The following is a 14829-nucleotide window of genomic DNA, read 5'->3' on the forward strand; positions in this document are numbered from 1 at the left end:
CCCATTGGATCACTCTATTTCAGACTCGCCAAGTTTAGATTTCCCCTCCGCTGGATTTCCTGACTCTGGTAGAAGTCAGCAGGTAACTCCCTAATTTATGGGGAAATCCCTGTCTGATTGGCTGCCCTTTCTCCATTCCCCTTCCTTTTGTTTAAGGGCAGCTAGTCAGAGCTGCTGCATGTGCAGAAGAGGAGCCTGATTTTACATCACATGAGTAGTGACTAGTACTCCCTCCCTCTGAAAAAATGGGGACAGAGCGCTCCTGCAAGAGCTCCCAGCATTTGCGGAGTGGCTATTCTATTCTGTAATAAGATCTTTTACTACCCTCATCAGCATAGACGCTGACTGTCTTACATCTGTCACATGTATTTGTTCTCGCTCTCATCCTCTCCCCAGGTGGGGAATTGTGTGTGGAGTGTTTTATTTTGTTTGTTTTTTGTTTCATGTTTTTAAGTGTACATGCTGCTATGTGTTTGTTAAAGAAGGCAAAATTTCTGTCTCCTGCACAGACAAGCTTTACTTTTTAGGGAAGAAAGTTCCATTGAGCCTGACTCTGAGGGCTGGAGTTGTCAACTATGGTCTTCATCCTGGAGTTTTAGGTGATCTTTTAGACAACCTGAGCCTAGGCCATTGGGCACTTGAAGAGAAGGATCAAGACTTTAAATTTGATTTGATATTCTACAGGAGGTCAGTGTAGAGAGTGGAGGACATGGAGGAGAGTGCTTGGGGTAGCCTGTGTTGCCGAATAGACTTGCTGAAGTCTTCTGGGCTACATGAAATTTCCTAAGGGCTGAAGGCTTCATGCTCCTGCCAGATCTACAGCTCCTTCTGCCCACTTGATTCTTCACCCCCACTGCAAGAGGAAGAGCCTGAAACTGCCTGCACCCTATTTCAGTGAATTAATTGGTCTGTGTTTGGAAGAGCAAAAATTTGAATGAGGGATTGGGAGAAGGTGTCATGTCTGGGTCATGGGCAGCCATACCTAGTAGCTGGAACAGGAAACAGGAGTCAGTTGGGTCAGGATTCGTGGAAGTCAGAGACAGGAGCCAAACTGTAAATCAGAACCATGAGCAGGTAACCAGAGTGAGGCTGGGTCAGGATACTAGAGAGTCAGAGGCAGGAGCCAAACTGGAGATCAGGAACCACAAATCAGCTGCTGGGAGTCAAGCTGGGTATGAAGGCCAGGAAATCAAGCTGGGTAAGCAGGAGCAGAAAGCATAAGGCAGATGGTCCAGAGCAGGGTGCAGTCCAGTTTTTTGGACAGCTTACTTATTCTTGCTGATGGCTTAAGTAGGGCCAACGGGCAAATCAGCTGCTTTGGGACTTCACCAATAGACCTCAAGAGTGGAGCCTCACTCTGGGGCTGAGCTACATGGGGCCCAGATAAGCAAAGGTCAGCAGGCTGCCAGGTGGAGGGTTGGAGTGTGGCTATTCCTGTGGGCCTGGTTTGAGTCCCATGGATAATGACATAAGAAAAGAAATAGAATGGGGGATACATGGGGGAGAAGAGAAAGAGGATACTTCTCCTTTGTTCTTTTGACTCCTCAGTCTCTCCTACCAAAGATCTAGTCACCACTTTATCTCCAGATCCGCTCTTCCCTATCCAGACTATTCCTTCCTCCCCTCCACCCCAATTATTTTTAGACTATAAATTGAGGGTAAGGTTGAAAATGGTGCATGGAGAGAGCACCTGCTACCATCACCCACTGGGCGAGGAGGCAACATGCCCTGCAACACTCATCCTCATCCAACGACTATGCTGCCACAATCTATCACATCCTCTCCTGCCCTGAACCCAGTGGGAAAAGAGATGGCATGTACTGCCCAAACCTTTGGAGTGCCTGCTCACACCAAGGGAGAGACAGGCTGCAAGCCCCTAAGCAAATATGTTAATAAGTTTTAGGCAAATACATGTAATGTTGTGCTAACCCAGGTAAATTTAAAAGCCCTTTTTGCTAGATGTTGGCAGGTATGCTATTTACTGTTATGCTCCTTTTGAGCAAATCTATTTGGATACTCAGATTATTTTTTGTTTTAAATAAAATTCATTCTTGTGCCCTAAGTTAACAGTGAAGTTGATTTGAATTAATAGTGTGATGTATAAATGGCCTTCTAAACACAACATGCTGCTTTGAAAATAGTATATAAAATACTACTATTTTTGTCTGGGAATGCCAGTTTCACTTAGTTCATGACGACCAGAAAAACAGCAATAAATAAATCCAAATTTGCGAGCTGCAGATCTCCCATGTCTTGGCAAAACCAATACAAATCCAAGAGCTGTATCACTAAATGCTTTTCTTCCCCAAACCCCCTTTCCTTTCTTTCTTCAAAAGAAATGTATCAAAACCAACATCTAGAGAATGTTAACTTTTAAAAATATTGAAGCTGGTAAGGCTAAAGAAAACAAAATTACCATTAAAAATGTACTGACTGTGGTTAATGATTACAATGTTTAGTTCCAAAGGATTCTGTCTCTCAAACACACATTCTGGACTTCACACTTTACTGTCAGTTTGTTTCTTCAGGTCTGTAATGGTTTTTATTTTATTTGTAACTGTATAAGAGAATCATATCCTGCACGTATCATCTTTTTAAAATATATCACACTGGACTGTGTAACATTAGACTGAAATAGTGTACATACTGTAGTATGAAATGCCAAAACCCTGGGCCCAATCTTGTGGCTATTCTGCATATAGTACCACCAATGACTTCAGTAGGATTTCTGTGTGGAATGGCTGCAGGATTGGGCCCACTGAATTTAAATAATGAAATTGTGACAGCAATGCAAAAAGGGCAACTAATTAAAATTGAAGGATGGCTCTGACCTTAATTCAGATGGTAATGGAAAAATCACAGACGCTTGTGTTAATAGTGGAGGTGTCAGCTTTACTTTTGAATTGCCTGACTTGTGTTGGTTAATGTCGTAGTTATTGTTTCACCAGGAACTGCGGTGGCTGCTCTAGTTAAGGTTGCATGACCAGTTCTACTCAACCTCCTCTTTTCAGTTGCTCAAAACTTTCCACATTTAGGATGTAACTTTCTATGCTTGATCTCTGCCCAAAGATGAGTTTTGTATTTTTTTTAATGGAAAGTTTAAGGAAAAACAGGTTCAGCAATTTTATATTATTAGAGTATAAAAATCCATTATCTCATTATAATAAAATATGTGTGTGACATTTGAACAGCTCTGCAGAGCAAATTCTGAGGGTAGAAAGTTAAAATTTGGCATGAAAATAGTCCTCAACAAGAATACTTGGTTTTGAATATTATGAAAATAGCTTTGATTCAGCTATGTTATGAGTTTTTTTATAAAACACACTCTTAACAGATGTAGTGCATTTTGCAAAGAGTTTTTCTGTAGAGCTCCTAAAGTTCATGGCTATGAAAGGCTATTCTGTGCACTACTGACTGAGTGGCTAACTTGGCTGCATAGTGAACAGTGTAATAAATGGTTTCAGAGTAACAGCTGTGTTAGTCTGTATTCGCAAAAAGAAAAGGAGTACTTGTGGCACCTTAGAGGCTAACAAATTTATTAGAGCATAACCTTTCATGAGCTACAGCTCACTTCATCGGTGTACACATGGCATGAGGCTAGAGCTCTGCAGAAGCACTTTGCTCAGTCCCTGCAAACTTTCATATCCTCCTCAATTTCTTTTACCTTTTGGAGGTCCTCTTTTTCTTCCCCCTTAATGATTCTCTCCATTCTACATTTTTACACCCCTCTTGTTTCTGTTAGACTTCACCTAAATTCCCTCATTGTGGTTGCTCTTGAGTGCTGGCCTCTCTGTTCCCCTCTATATCCCAAAAACTGTTTCTTCTAAGCAGAGACAGCAGAGTGTATAGCTGCTGAGATGGGAAAGGGGACATCAATCTACTGCTAGCTTACTACTTGCTCTATATAGCATCCTCTTTTGGCAGGAGGCCAACGTTGCAGAACAACAGCTTCAGGCTTCAGCCGTTGCAGTGCCTGGGGAACTGGCTAGGACCATGAATAGGTGAGAGAATGCTGACCACATCGTGAATGTGGCAGATATCCCAAATAGGAAGGTCCCATAGCAATTTATAAGGAATCTCCTTTTTATAGAATTTGTAAATCGGTTATATCCTTGCTGCTATAGAATGCTATCATTCTCTACTAAATGTTATAGGTTAATTTAAAATTTCTATGAAAAGGAAGTGATTCACTATTAAAATGTGTAGGTTTTAAGAATAGTTTCTACATAACTATTTAATTTCTGTAGAACTCTCTATTCTATAGTTTACTTGTTCAAAAGTGACCAGTACTTTGAGGTGCTCCTGTTTTTGCGTACTCAACTTTATAGCTTTATATCCTCTCTGTCAGGTGTTTGCCATAGGCCTGGGTAAAGTCTTGGCTATTATGAACAGGTTATGCCAGGGCTAGACACTCCAGGTATGCAAACCATACCTTATATAATGTATTCTGTTATCGTTTTATGGTATATGTAAGTTTCACCTAGCAAACAGAAAAAAACGTGTTAAGAATCTCCTGATACACTTGAGGCCATTCATATAAATTTGATCTAAAGACCATTGAAGCCAATGGTAGTCTTTCCATTGACTTCACTGGACTCTGGATCAGGGCTGTAATGTCTAGAAGTCATAACACGGAAGTGAGTTGTATGACTTGCCCATTTGCAGCAGGATAGAACTTTTGAATGGGAGTCCAGAAATTCTGAATTATTAGACAGTTAGAGGTGGGGAAATGTGGCCCTTATTGAGCGGCATTTATGATATGCTGGATAGAGCCCACAGTTTATTGGTAATAACCAGACAATAATATAATCTGTTGGTAATAAGGCCTTTTATTTGAACAAATATAGTGCAAATTGAGATTTAATGTAAAAATATGAGTGCTACTCGCCAGTCCGATTCTTCAATTTAAATACATAGGTCTCTCTTCCATTGTTGTGCGATTGCTTGGTGTTTGTACTATGTGAGGCTGTAGTGCTGAATCTGCACTAGATTAAATCTTGGTTATCCATTTTTAAATTATTTCTGACCACTAACTGCTGTACTGTGTTTTCTGGCTGAAGAAAAAAGGGACTTGATCTTTCAAATAAGGGGCCTGACCTTGCAATTCTTAAGTAAAATTTCCATTAAAACAGCATTGTATTTCCTGAGTCTGCTGAAATAAGCTGAAGTCACAAAGTTGCAGCTACATTAAAAATTGCTTACTGTGTATATTGGGGTTTTCCCCTTAACTAACTTGTGCATACAGTTCAAACAGAATATCTTGATAGCAATATTCAGTTGGATTGAGACTTTTAGATTGTTAGTCTCTGAAATACTTCTCTAAGGCAGGTTGAGACTGTGATAGCCTGGCAGCTGGGAGCGTGGGCATTAGATAATGTCCCATCCCTAGAAATTTCCTGGTTTCCTGCCATTTCATTACACTATATAAGGACTGGGTGAGGCTTGTCTGTTGAGAATATTGTCTGAGAGCCAGTGTTATTTCAAGTATTTTTCAATAGTGGGCCAAGTTGGTCCTGAGTGAGTGAATGAGTGTGGGGATCAAATGTTTCTGTTTCCAAACTGTTCTCACAGAATTTCACAGTATCATTATCTTTCAGTTTGATCAGGTAAGACCTCCTTTAAATGTTGGTAATTGCATTTTAAGGAAACTCTCCCTTGTTTAGTGTTTGTTTTTCCTTAGAAATTGTTTTATCCAGTGATTGTTTTTTCTAGCAGGGATGAGATATATGAGAATGTCTTTAGAAGTGTAGAATAGTGCCTTTGGGCAGATATACATTTTAAATAGATGTAAACATCCCAAGAGTAAGAGGAGTGGATTGTGTTATTTTGCTAAAGCAGACTGGATTTTTCTGTAAGAGGGATGAAAGGGGTTGTTTTTTTTCTTCAAAATTGTGCATAAATGCTTATTTCCAGTGATAGACATCTAAATCCATTGGGTGACCACTTACGTTGCGAATCTGAGAGTTGTGTTTTCCAGGAGAGTGGTTCTATGAGAATAGCTTTGCATTTACATATATTAATTTTTCAGCCAGATGTAACACCATATTAATTTAGGAAATCTGGAGAGAGAGGTTTGGTATGAACTTAAAAAAATGAGGTGGCCATCTGTACACAGGCTTATCTTTATGTTCATAGAGACCAATTTTGACACCAGGGATATTAGAGTCTGTTCAAATGGCTATGCAGGCAGCTACTGGTTTGATTACTGTTACATATAAGAGAGGTGAAAGAGTGTAGTCCTATTTGACTCACCTTTTTCACTTTAACAGTTTAGGTTGTACATTGTTTATAATAATTTTTCCCCTTGGTTGTTGGGCAAATAAATTTATCCAGGATCTAAATTGCAGAATAAAATCCCAAAACACTCTATTGAATATCTTTTCTGAATCAAGACAGGATAAGCTGTCCTGTTTTATTCCATTATAATTGGTTGATAATACTAAATAGCCTTTTGATATTGTTGTTGGCCATTCTATTAAGTAAATCAGAATTAATCTGCATGGATAATAGAAGATAAAAGAGTATTAATTTTTCTGTGTGTACTTTTGACAGAATTTTGCTATCCTTAAGGGACTTCATTGCTTTATTTGGGAACTCAGTCATAGTGATATGATTTAGGTTTTGGCATGCTGGTAGTGAGGAACGTGCTTATGTGTGAGGGTTGTATATACATTGTAAATAGAGAGTGATCAGATTATTGCATTTAAAAACAGACAGGGAATAGCCAGTCAGCCTTGCTACTTTGCAGCTTGAAGATATTTTATTACTTTATTGATTTTGGCTTGAGAGAGATTCTCTTCCTATAGTCAGATGTTTTGGGGATAAGTTTCAAAGTAACAGCCGTGTTAGTCTGTATTCGCAAAAAGAAAAGGAGTACTTGTGGCACCTTAGAGACTAACCAATTTATTTGAGCATAAGCTTTCGTGAGCTACAGCTCACTTCATCGGATGCATACTGTGGAAAGTTTAGAAGATCTTATTATATACACACAAAGCATGAAAAAATACCTCCTCTCACCCCACTCTCCTGTTGGTAATAGCTTATCTAAAGTGACCACTCTCCTTACAATGTGTATGATAATCAAGGTGGGCCATTTCCAACACAAATCCAGGTTTTCTCTTCCCCCCCCACCCCCCTCACAAACTCACTCTCCTGCTGGTAATAGCAAATCTTGGGAGACAGACCAGTCCTTACCCACAGACAGCCCCCCAACCTGAAGCAAATACTCACCAGCAACCACATACCACACAACAGAACCACTAACCCAGGAACCTATCCTTGCAACAAAGCCTGTTGCCAACTGTGTCCACATATCTATTCAGGGGACACCATCACAGGGCCTAATAACATCAGCCACACTATCAGAGGCTCGTTGACCTGCACATCCACCAATGTGATATATGCCATCATGTGCCAGCAATGCCCCTCTGCCATGTACATTGGTCAAACTGGACAGTCTTTACGTAAAAGAGTAAATGGACACAAATCAGATGTCAAGAATTATAACATTCATAAACCAGTCGGAGAACACTTCAATCTCTCTGGTCACGCGATTACAGACATGAAAGTTGCTATTTTACAACAAAAAGCTTCAAATCCAGACTCCAGCGAGAAACTGCTGAATTGGAATTCATTTCCAAATTGGATACAATTAACTTAGGCTTGAATAGAGACTGGGAGTGGCTTAGTCATTATGCAAGGTAGCCTGTTTCCCCTTGTTTTTTCCTCCCCCCCCCTCCCCCTTCAGACATTCTTGTTAAACCCTGGATTTGTGCTGGAAATGGCCCACCTTGATTATCATACACAATGTAAGGAGAGTGGTCACTTTGGATAAGCTATTACCAGCAGGAGAGTGAGTTTGTGTGTATGTGGGGGTGTGTGTGTGAGAAAACCTGGATTTGTGTTGGAAATGGCCCACCTTGATTATCATACACATTGTAAGGAGAGTGGTCACTTTAGATAAGCTATTACCAGCAGGAGAGTGAGTTTGTGGGGAGGGGGAGAAAACCTGGATTTGTGCTGGAAATGGCCCAACATGATTATCATACACATTGTAAGGAGAGTGATCACTTTAGATAAGCTATTACAGCAGGAGAGTGGGGTGGGAGGAGGTATTTTTTCATGCTTTGTGTGTATATAATAAGATCTTCTAAACTTTCCACAGTATGCATCCGATGAAGTGAGCTGTAGCTCACGAAAGCTTATGCTCAAATAAATTGGTTAGTCTCTAAGGTGCCACAAGTACTCCTTTTCTTTTTGGGGATAAGTGTAAACCCTGTACCAGGCTTGAAAAAATTACCCAATATCTACTAGCCTGAGGACTAAGCCAATCAGCCAGAGTATAAATAACTCTAAAGACCCTACATCTCTTTCCCTGAAATTTAAAAAAAATAAGAGTTCTGTACTATATTTAATTGCAACATACTGTCAATCAACTTTCTACTAAATACACTTTAAAATATGGACTTAGTATTAGGGCAGGTCAAATAGCAATCTACCCCCCCCCATCCCAACATATTTGTCAAATACAGTATTTGATTTATTTTCCTGGTATTTTCTGCATATATATACACTGGTATTAGGCTCACTATAGAACTGGTTGAATATTTCAGAAAAAAGCATTTGTCAAATTACTCGATGAATATGGCTATTTAATGGCACACCACAATGTTATAGAGCAGTTTAGGATGGGAATGAAGAGTGTTACTAAAAATGGGAAGCTAGAAAGCAGAATGCCAGAGAATCACTTCTACGTTTCTGAAATGTAATAAATGTCAATTAGTTTTATAGTTCTACCTCTGATCTTGGGTGTCATTCTCATCTCTAAATACCTTTTTCTTGGTTCTTAAGATTTTTACCTGGTATTAGGGCCCCTTTGTTATCTGACTTTCTTTGCACTCCTTTTCACCTTAATCACTCTCCTTAAGGTTGTCTTCTAAATTTCATCTCTCTCTCTTTGCCATCTAAGCCTTTCTACTTCAAGAACATATTTCTGTCCTTACCTTCCCAGTCCTCTACCTGTTTGATTTGTTGACTACGCTTCCTTCAAAGTTTGACTCTCTTGATGCTATAATTACATTTCTATCCCACTGTCCGTGGGGTGGTATATTCTGGCATTCCTCAGCATGCTACTCTGATGAACTTTGGGAATTGCACCATTTTAGGCAGGTGGCACTGCTGAAAAGTTAAAGGTGGGAAATTAGAACCTATAATGTCACCATCAAGATATGTCATTGATCATGAGATGTTGCTGAAATGACAGCAAGCATGATTTCGAAGGGGCAATTAGAATCTCCCGAGAGTGTTTCCACTTACACCTTTCTAGACCATTCCCAGAGAGTGGTGAGGAGTGAGTGCTTCTTCCCAAGTGCTGTCCGCTGTGGGTCCAGTCCTGGTAAGGTTCAGTCCTGTCATGTTCTGTTCAACATATGCTGGAAGCCAGTGCAGAAGAGAGAGATATGAGATGAGTGGCAGTGTTATCAATACACCAATCACAGAATATCATAGAATACCAATGACACCCAGCTCTTCATCTGACCCAGACACTGCTCTCTCCGGCGTCACTAGTACCTGCCAGAGATTGTGATGAAAGCCAGCTACTAGCAGCTCAACCTGAAGAAGTAGGAAGTGATGCTGATCAGGAAGGGGAAAGACTTTGAGGCTTTAGTTAAAAATAGAATGATTCCTTCAGCTGAGGTCATCTGACCAGCTATCACTGAATTGGTCTACAGTCTCAGGGTCTGTTGTTTTATTCACCAGAGTAGCATCTTTTCGTGTTTGGCTAGCAAAGAGACTGTGTTTGCTGCTTGAACACCCTCCCCTACACATTCTTGCTCTGTGCATCCCTTAGTATCCCTCCCCCTTCAGTAACAAATGTGACTGATATATAAAACAAAGGAGACACGTGGCAATTTATCACGTTGAAGCTGCATCAATCTAAAAACTCAATAAGAAACCTGAGTAAACCGTGAAAAAGTTTCCTGGTGTGAAAGTTACCTAGGGGACTTGTAGTAATTCATGCTAGTGTCATTGTGTTATCTGCCTGAATCTTTTAAAACAACTTGTCTGGAAAAGCTTCTTTTTTAAATGGTGCAATTAAGCAATGACCGTGAAATCAGACAGTGTTTTATCATAGTAGCTAATTTGCATTTAGCTGTTAGGACATCAGCAGTTTGTTAGTCTGGGATCCTTTCCACTTTATCTCTGTTTATAACGTGCAGATTTATGGCACATGTTTTAGTAATTTGTAGATCTGCAACCATACGTTTTACTTATGAAAGAATGTGAAAACTGGACTGCTCTGCTGCATATGTTGTACAGCGCTGCCATTTACCACAAGAAAATATGCATTTTTCTTATGACTTCCCTTTTAGATACCAACAGTATGACTGAGATATAAAAACCTTAGACAAAGAATGAAAACAGCTAGCATAGTGGAAGCTTTTTGGTTTTTAAATGAACCAGATCATTTTTTTTAAAGGTTCTGGTAATTTATTGAGAATTGTTAGTGTTTCAATTACACACTGATGGGAGCTGAAATTTATAGTAGAAAACTGTTTTCCCCACATATTGAAAAGATGAGTGACATTGGGATATAATGCTCAAAGTCATAGGCTAAGGGTATTGTGGCCTATTGGAGGTCACCTTTTCAATCCAATGGACCATACTTTCCCCTATAAATTAAACACTCCAGTCTAGAATGTGCGTGTTAAATCATACCATTTAACATGTATTTGGTCTCAGACCTGTTGCTGCTTCAGTTTCCCTGTACTGAGCCTTTTCTATTTTAGTTCACATAGTCATGTGACCCTCTCAGCCAATAACAGAACTCCAGAAGTAATGCCAACAGCCTTCTTGGATAAATGTAAGTGAAAATAGCTCTGTTTTTTCAGTTTCTTTCCCCCACGCTCACTTTTAAATGCTGTTTTTACTCAAAACATTGCTGTGCATACATTACGGTGCCCCGGGGACTGCTTAAAAGTATTGTTTTAACTCTTTTTCTAACGTCAATTTTATTTACTGTTTCTTTGTTTTCCGTGTCCTGCAGAAAGCAGCAGAAAACCAAGGGAATGCTTCCAAATGTTGTCATTAAGTATGAAATAAGTGTCCAGTGAAAATCTTTAATGCAGTATAATTTAGCCTTAAGTGTGCAATAGCATGAAAATTACCCTATGCTGAAGCCCCAGACACAGTCACATGACTCTCTCAGCCCAAACTGATCAGCTACGAGAACAGTTGTAACTGAAATTATTAGCTCTCTTGATCCTGTCTCAACCAATCACATTATACTGAACAATTAAAGGGTTCAATAATTTCAGTTCCAGGACATAGTAAATACTGTATGTATAAAGAGAAGGAATGCAGTATCTTTTGGGGTGATGAATTTATTATTTTTATGAGTCACAAAGTCTACATGGTTCCCTTTAATAAGTGTAAGTACTGTATTTTGATCTGAACAGATGCTGAAATCTATTTACAGAATATGATATTTAAGTAGTGGGTATAATGAGTTTTATCTCTTTCTTTACAGTTATTGGGTACATTCTTTAACCCAAGCTGAGGGTCTTTATCTGAGCATCAGTTTTTCCATTAATAGGATTTCTGGGACAAAATTTTCAGCTTAATAAGTGAAGATTATCTCTTAAGTATTTTGAGCCTTCTTTTCGCATACTGGGCCTTTTTTTTCTGAGATAATACGTATTTATTTTCCTGGGTAGCACACACATACATAGTTTTTTTCCCTTGACTACTTCATTATTTTGGCAAATTACAGACACACTTTTTGAAGCTTACAGATAATCTTTATAGGCCTATTTTTGTTTTGTAAGTCAGTATGGGGGGATACCAATTGATAGTTTTGGGTTTTGCATAGAATTTGAAAGTAAACTTTGTAGTGAGCGCCTGATCCAACACCTGAAGAAGTTAACTGGCATCTTTCTATTGACTTCAATGGCCTTCAGATCAGGCCCCATGTTGCAGCACTTTTAGGTGCAAATGCCACCATCAGAGCTTGTTACCTTATTTATGTATTTATTTTTGTGTAGCTAAGATATATACTTAATCATGAGGCATATCTCACGTACATATCATGAACCAATTTCACAGAAGAAAAGTGATAAAAAGAAGCCCAGACGTATCTCTTAGCAGTTTTTCAGTATTGTACAGCAGAAGGCATGACTCTGTGCATTTTAGTTCTGTTTAACTGGATGTTTCAGGGTCCATAATTTGGGGGTTTTATTTACTTTTTTGCTTGTGACATAAACATTCTCAGACTTAATATGAATAGATTTTTTTTCATTAATTGTTTAAATTGAAATGAAAAGACGTTTTTATTTTATTTTTAATATGGTCCAAAACAATAACACCAAAATTTCATAAATCCAAATGAAAACATCAAGATAATAAACCAAAAGAAAAAGTGATCAACTGGGTTATTGTCAAAGAGTACAAAGCAGATGTTGTACAAAACAAACGGGAGGTTTTGGAATCTTAATAAGGAAATAAATCGGTGAGGCTTTTTAATCCAGCTTCTCATTTCAACGTACGTGATGAAAGGTAGCCATGTATTCAGATATCTGATGTATTTGATTTCAGTATTCCCCCCTGTGGTGTTGGAAACCCAAACACAATTGCCATGTGCTAGTGCATGATATTCAGAAATAAAAACAAATTAGAAAGAGAAGACTATTTGCATTATTCAAGTTGAGTGAGCATCAGGAAGCAAATAGATTTACTAACATTTTGAGTGTGAAGTCAGGGACAATTGTATTTGGTGGTAACTCCTTTGTGTCCAAGTTGCACAGGCTGGGAATGGGAATGTATTCAGTTTTTGCCATTTAAACAAATATGGTTGTTCATAACATTTTAAAGTATATTTCTAGTTTCATTTAACATAACAAACCCTTTCCTTCAAGATCCTGAGCAATTCCTCCCTGGTGTTGAGTTCCCTCAACTCCCACTGACTTCATGAGTAATTGAGGATGATCTGCACTATGTAGGAGGTGCTCAGCTCCTACCAGAGCAGGGGGCCTAACTTTAACATATCCAGAATAGTGAGACAAGTCACATTAACAGCTGAATAACACGATCCATCTACTTATTCAGTACAGTGGCATCTGAGCACTTTCCCATCTACTCCCAAATTAAAAGAAATGTGTCAGTTTTTCCATGAAACAGCAATACAATGTAGTACACAAATGATAAATAAAACTTAATTAATTGGAGGATCTGTTATCACTTCTGTTCCTGATTCCTTGTTTTCTGCTATTGCAATTTCTTTGCTGCTTATCCATTCGCCTCCTCCTTTACTTTCAGTTTCATTAGAAAAATGAACAAAAATCATAGCTGTGAGATTAGACCACACCATAAAACCAGTGGGAGTGAGATCAGAAGTCACGCATGTATGAATTCTAAAATATTTTTCCCCCTCATGTTATGTCCTCCTCTAATCTTGGTTTCACCTCACTTAAACTTGACAAGTGCTACTCATCTGGAATGACCATCAGACACGTCCAAGCTGTCACTGTCTCACTCCAGCCAGCTGAGATGTCACTCATAAAAAGTGAAGCAGATAACGAGCAAGGTGTCCCGTTCAGCTCCTCCTCCTGGCTGCTAGAGATTACTTCTGGGTTTCTGCTCAGGCAGCCAAAGGTTTCTCTAACCTCTCCCTTCTCAGTGCTACCTGTATTGAGTCACTCAGGCCCACTGAGCCTCTCAGCGTACCGAACAGAGGCATCTAGTAGAGAGGAATAGGTGGCCAGACTTGCTGCTTTCTGGTTCTGAACAGTTGCATGTTCCACCCTCAGGAGGCAGCCAAGGGGGAGGGTGACAGGTCCAGAGAGGATATGAAGAAATTCAGGGAGAGAAAGGATTGTGGTTGAGACTGGACCATTGCAGGCAGAGGGTGAGTGGAAAAAGTGGGGCTAGAGGATCAACACCCACCCATGCACATTTCTTGTGTGCTGCCATGTTACCGTATTTGAGTACAACTGCTTATTGCAGCAAGGAACATGGCACAGGCTGAACAAGGGTTACAGGAGCCAGCAAGGGAAACACAGAGAGCCGGGAAAGGAAGTGAGGAAGCACTTTTCAGAGTGGCCATTATTGGCTAGAGCAACATGCTATATAGCAAAAGAAAGAAATACATCATTGCACAACTTTGCTGTATGCAGGACAACCTAGTGGGCCTGTGGGATGGGGGAGACAAATGTGGGACAATTTAGCAAGTTTAAATAAACAGCAAAAACAGTGACATGTAAAATCAAAGTAAAAACATCTTCACTTATAAAATAGAAACACCAAAGCATGAAAATACAGAAAGCTTATTTAACTTGTTTCACAAAAGCATTAACAGGTAGTAATACATGAACATCAATTTTAAATAGAAAAAGGACAGTGAGCAGTTTTAACTCAAATTCCCTTTGGAAAAGCAAATTAGATTTTTCTATTTTTTTCTGCTTTAATAATCTAGGCTTTGATTCTTCACAGCATTTAACCACATTCTAAAGTCACATTGATTTCAATGGGGTATAAGTACCTGTTTAAAATGAAGCATGTATTTTAATTCATTTCTAAATCAGGGCCCCATGTTGTGATTTATTAGTAACAGAGAGGTAAAGTTTAAAAATATGAACTGAACTTGACTATATCTCTTTTGACTGAATTCTTCCAGTCTTGCTTCTTTTGTGGTGACGACGCCCTTGGCAAAATGTGATAGGAGTTCATACAGTGCTTCTTTCCACATGGAAGTTCACATTAGACTTCTCTACCAGTATATCCAATCCTCCTTGGTCATTTTTTAAAGCTGTAAATTCTAATAATTCTCATTGT

General features: G+C 39.2%; 1 protein-coding gene across 2 annotated transcripts in view; it reads left to right on the forward strand.

The window, feature by feature from the left end:
- Positions 1-2505: 2505 nt before the first annotated feature.
- Positions 2506-14829, forward strand: part of ESR1 (estrogen receptor 1) — a 258838-nt gene continuing 246514 nt past the window's right edge. Inside the window, exon 1 of one of the 2 annotated variants that reach the window (XM_073337674.1) lies at positions 2506-2528. Coding sequence is in view for 1 of the 2 variants with exons in the window: in XM_073337671.1 (XP_073193772.1) it covers positions 10840-10864 (25 nt within the window). In the remaining variant the exon portion in view is untranslated. Of the gene's footprint in view, positions 2529-10828; positions 10865-14829 lie in introns of those variants that run through there. The other variant, XM_073337671.1, reaches the window with a different exon arrangement.

This window comes from Lepidochelys kempii, chromosome 3, assembly GCF_965140265.1.
Source record: "Lepidochelys kempii isolate rLepKem1 chromosome 3, rLepKem1.hap2, whole genome shotgun sequence".
Taxonomy (NCBI): Eukaryota; Metazoa; Chordata; order Testudines; family Cheloniidae; genus Lepidochelys; species Lepidochelys kempii.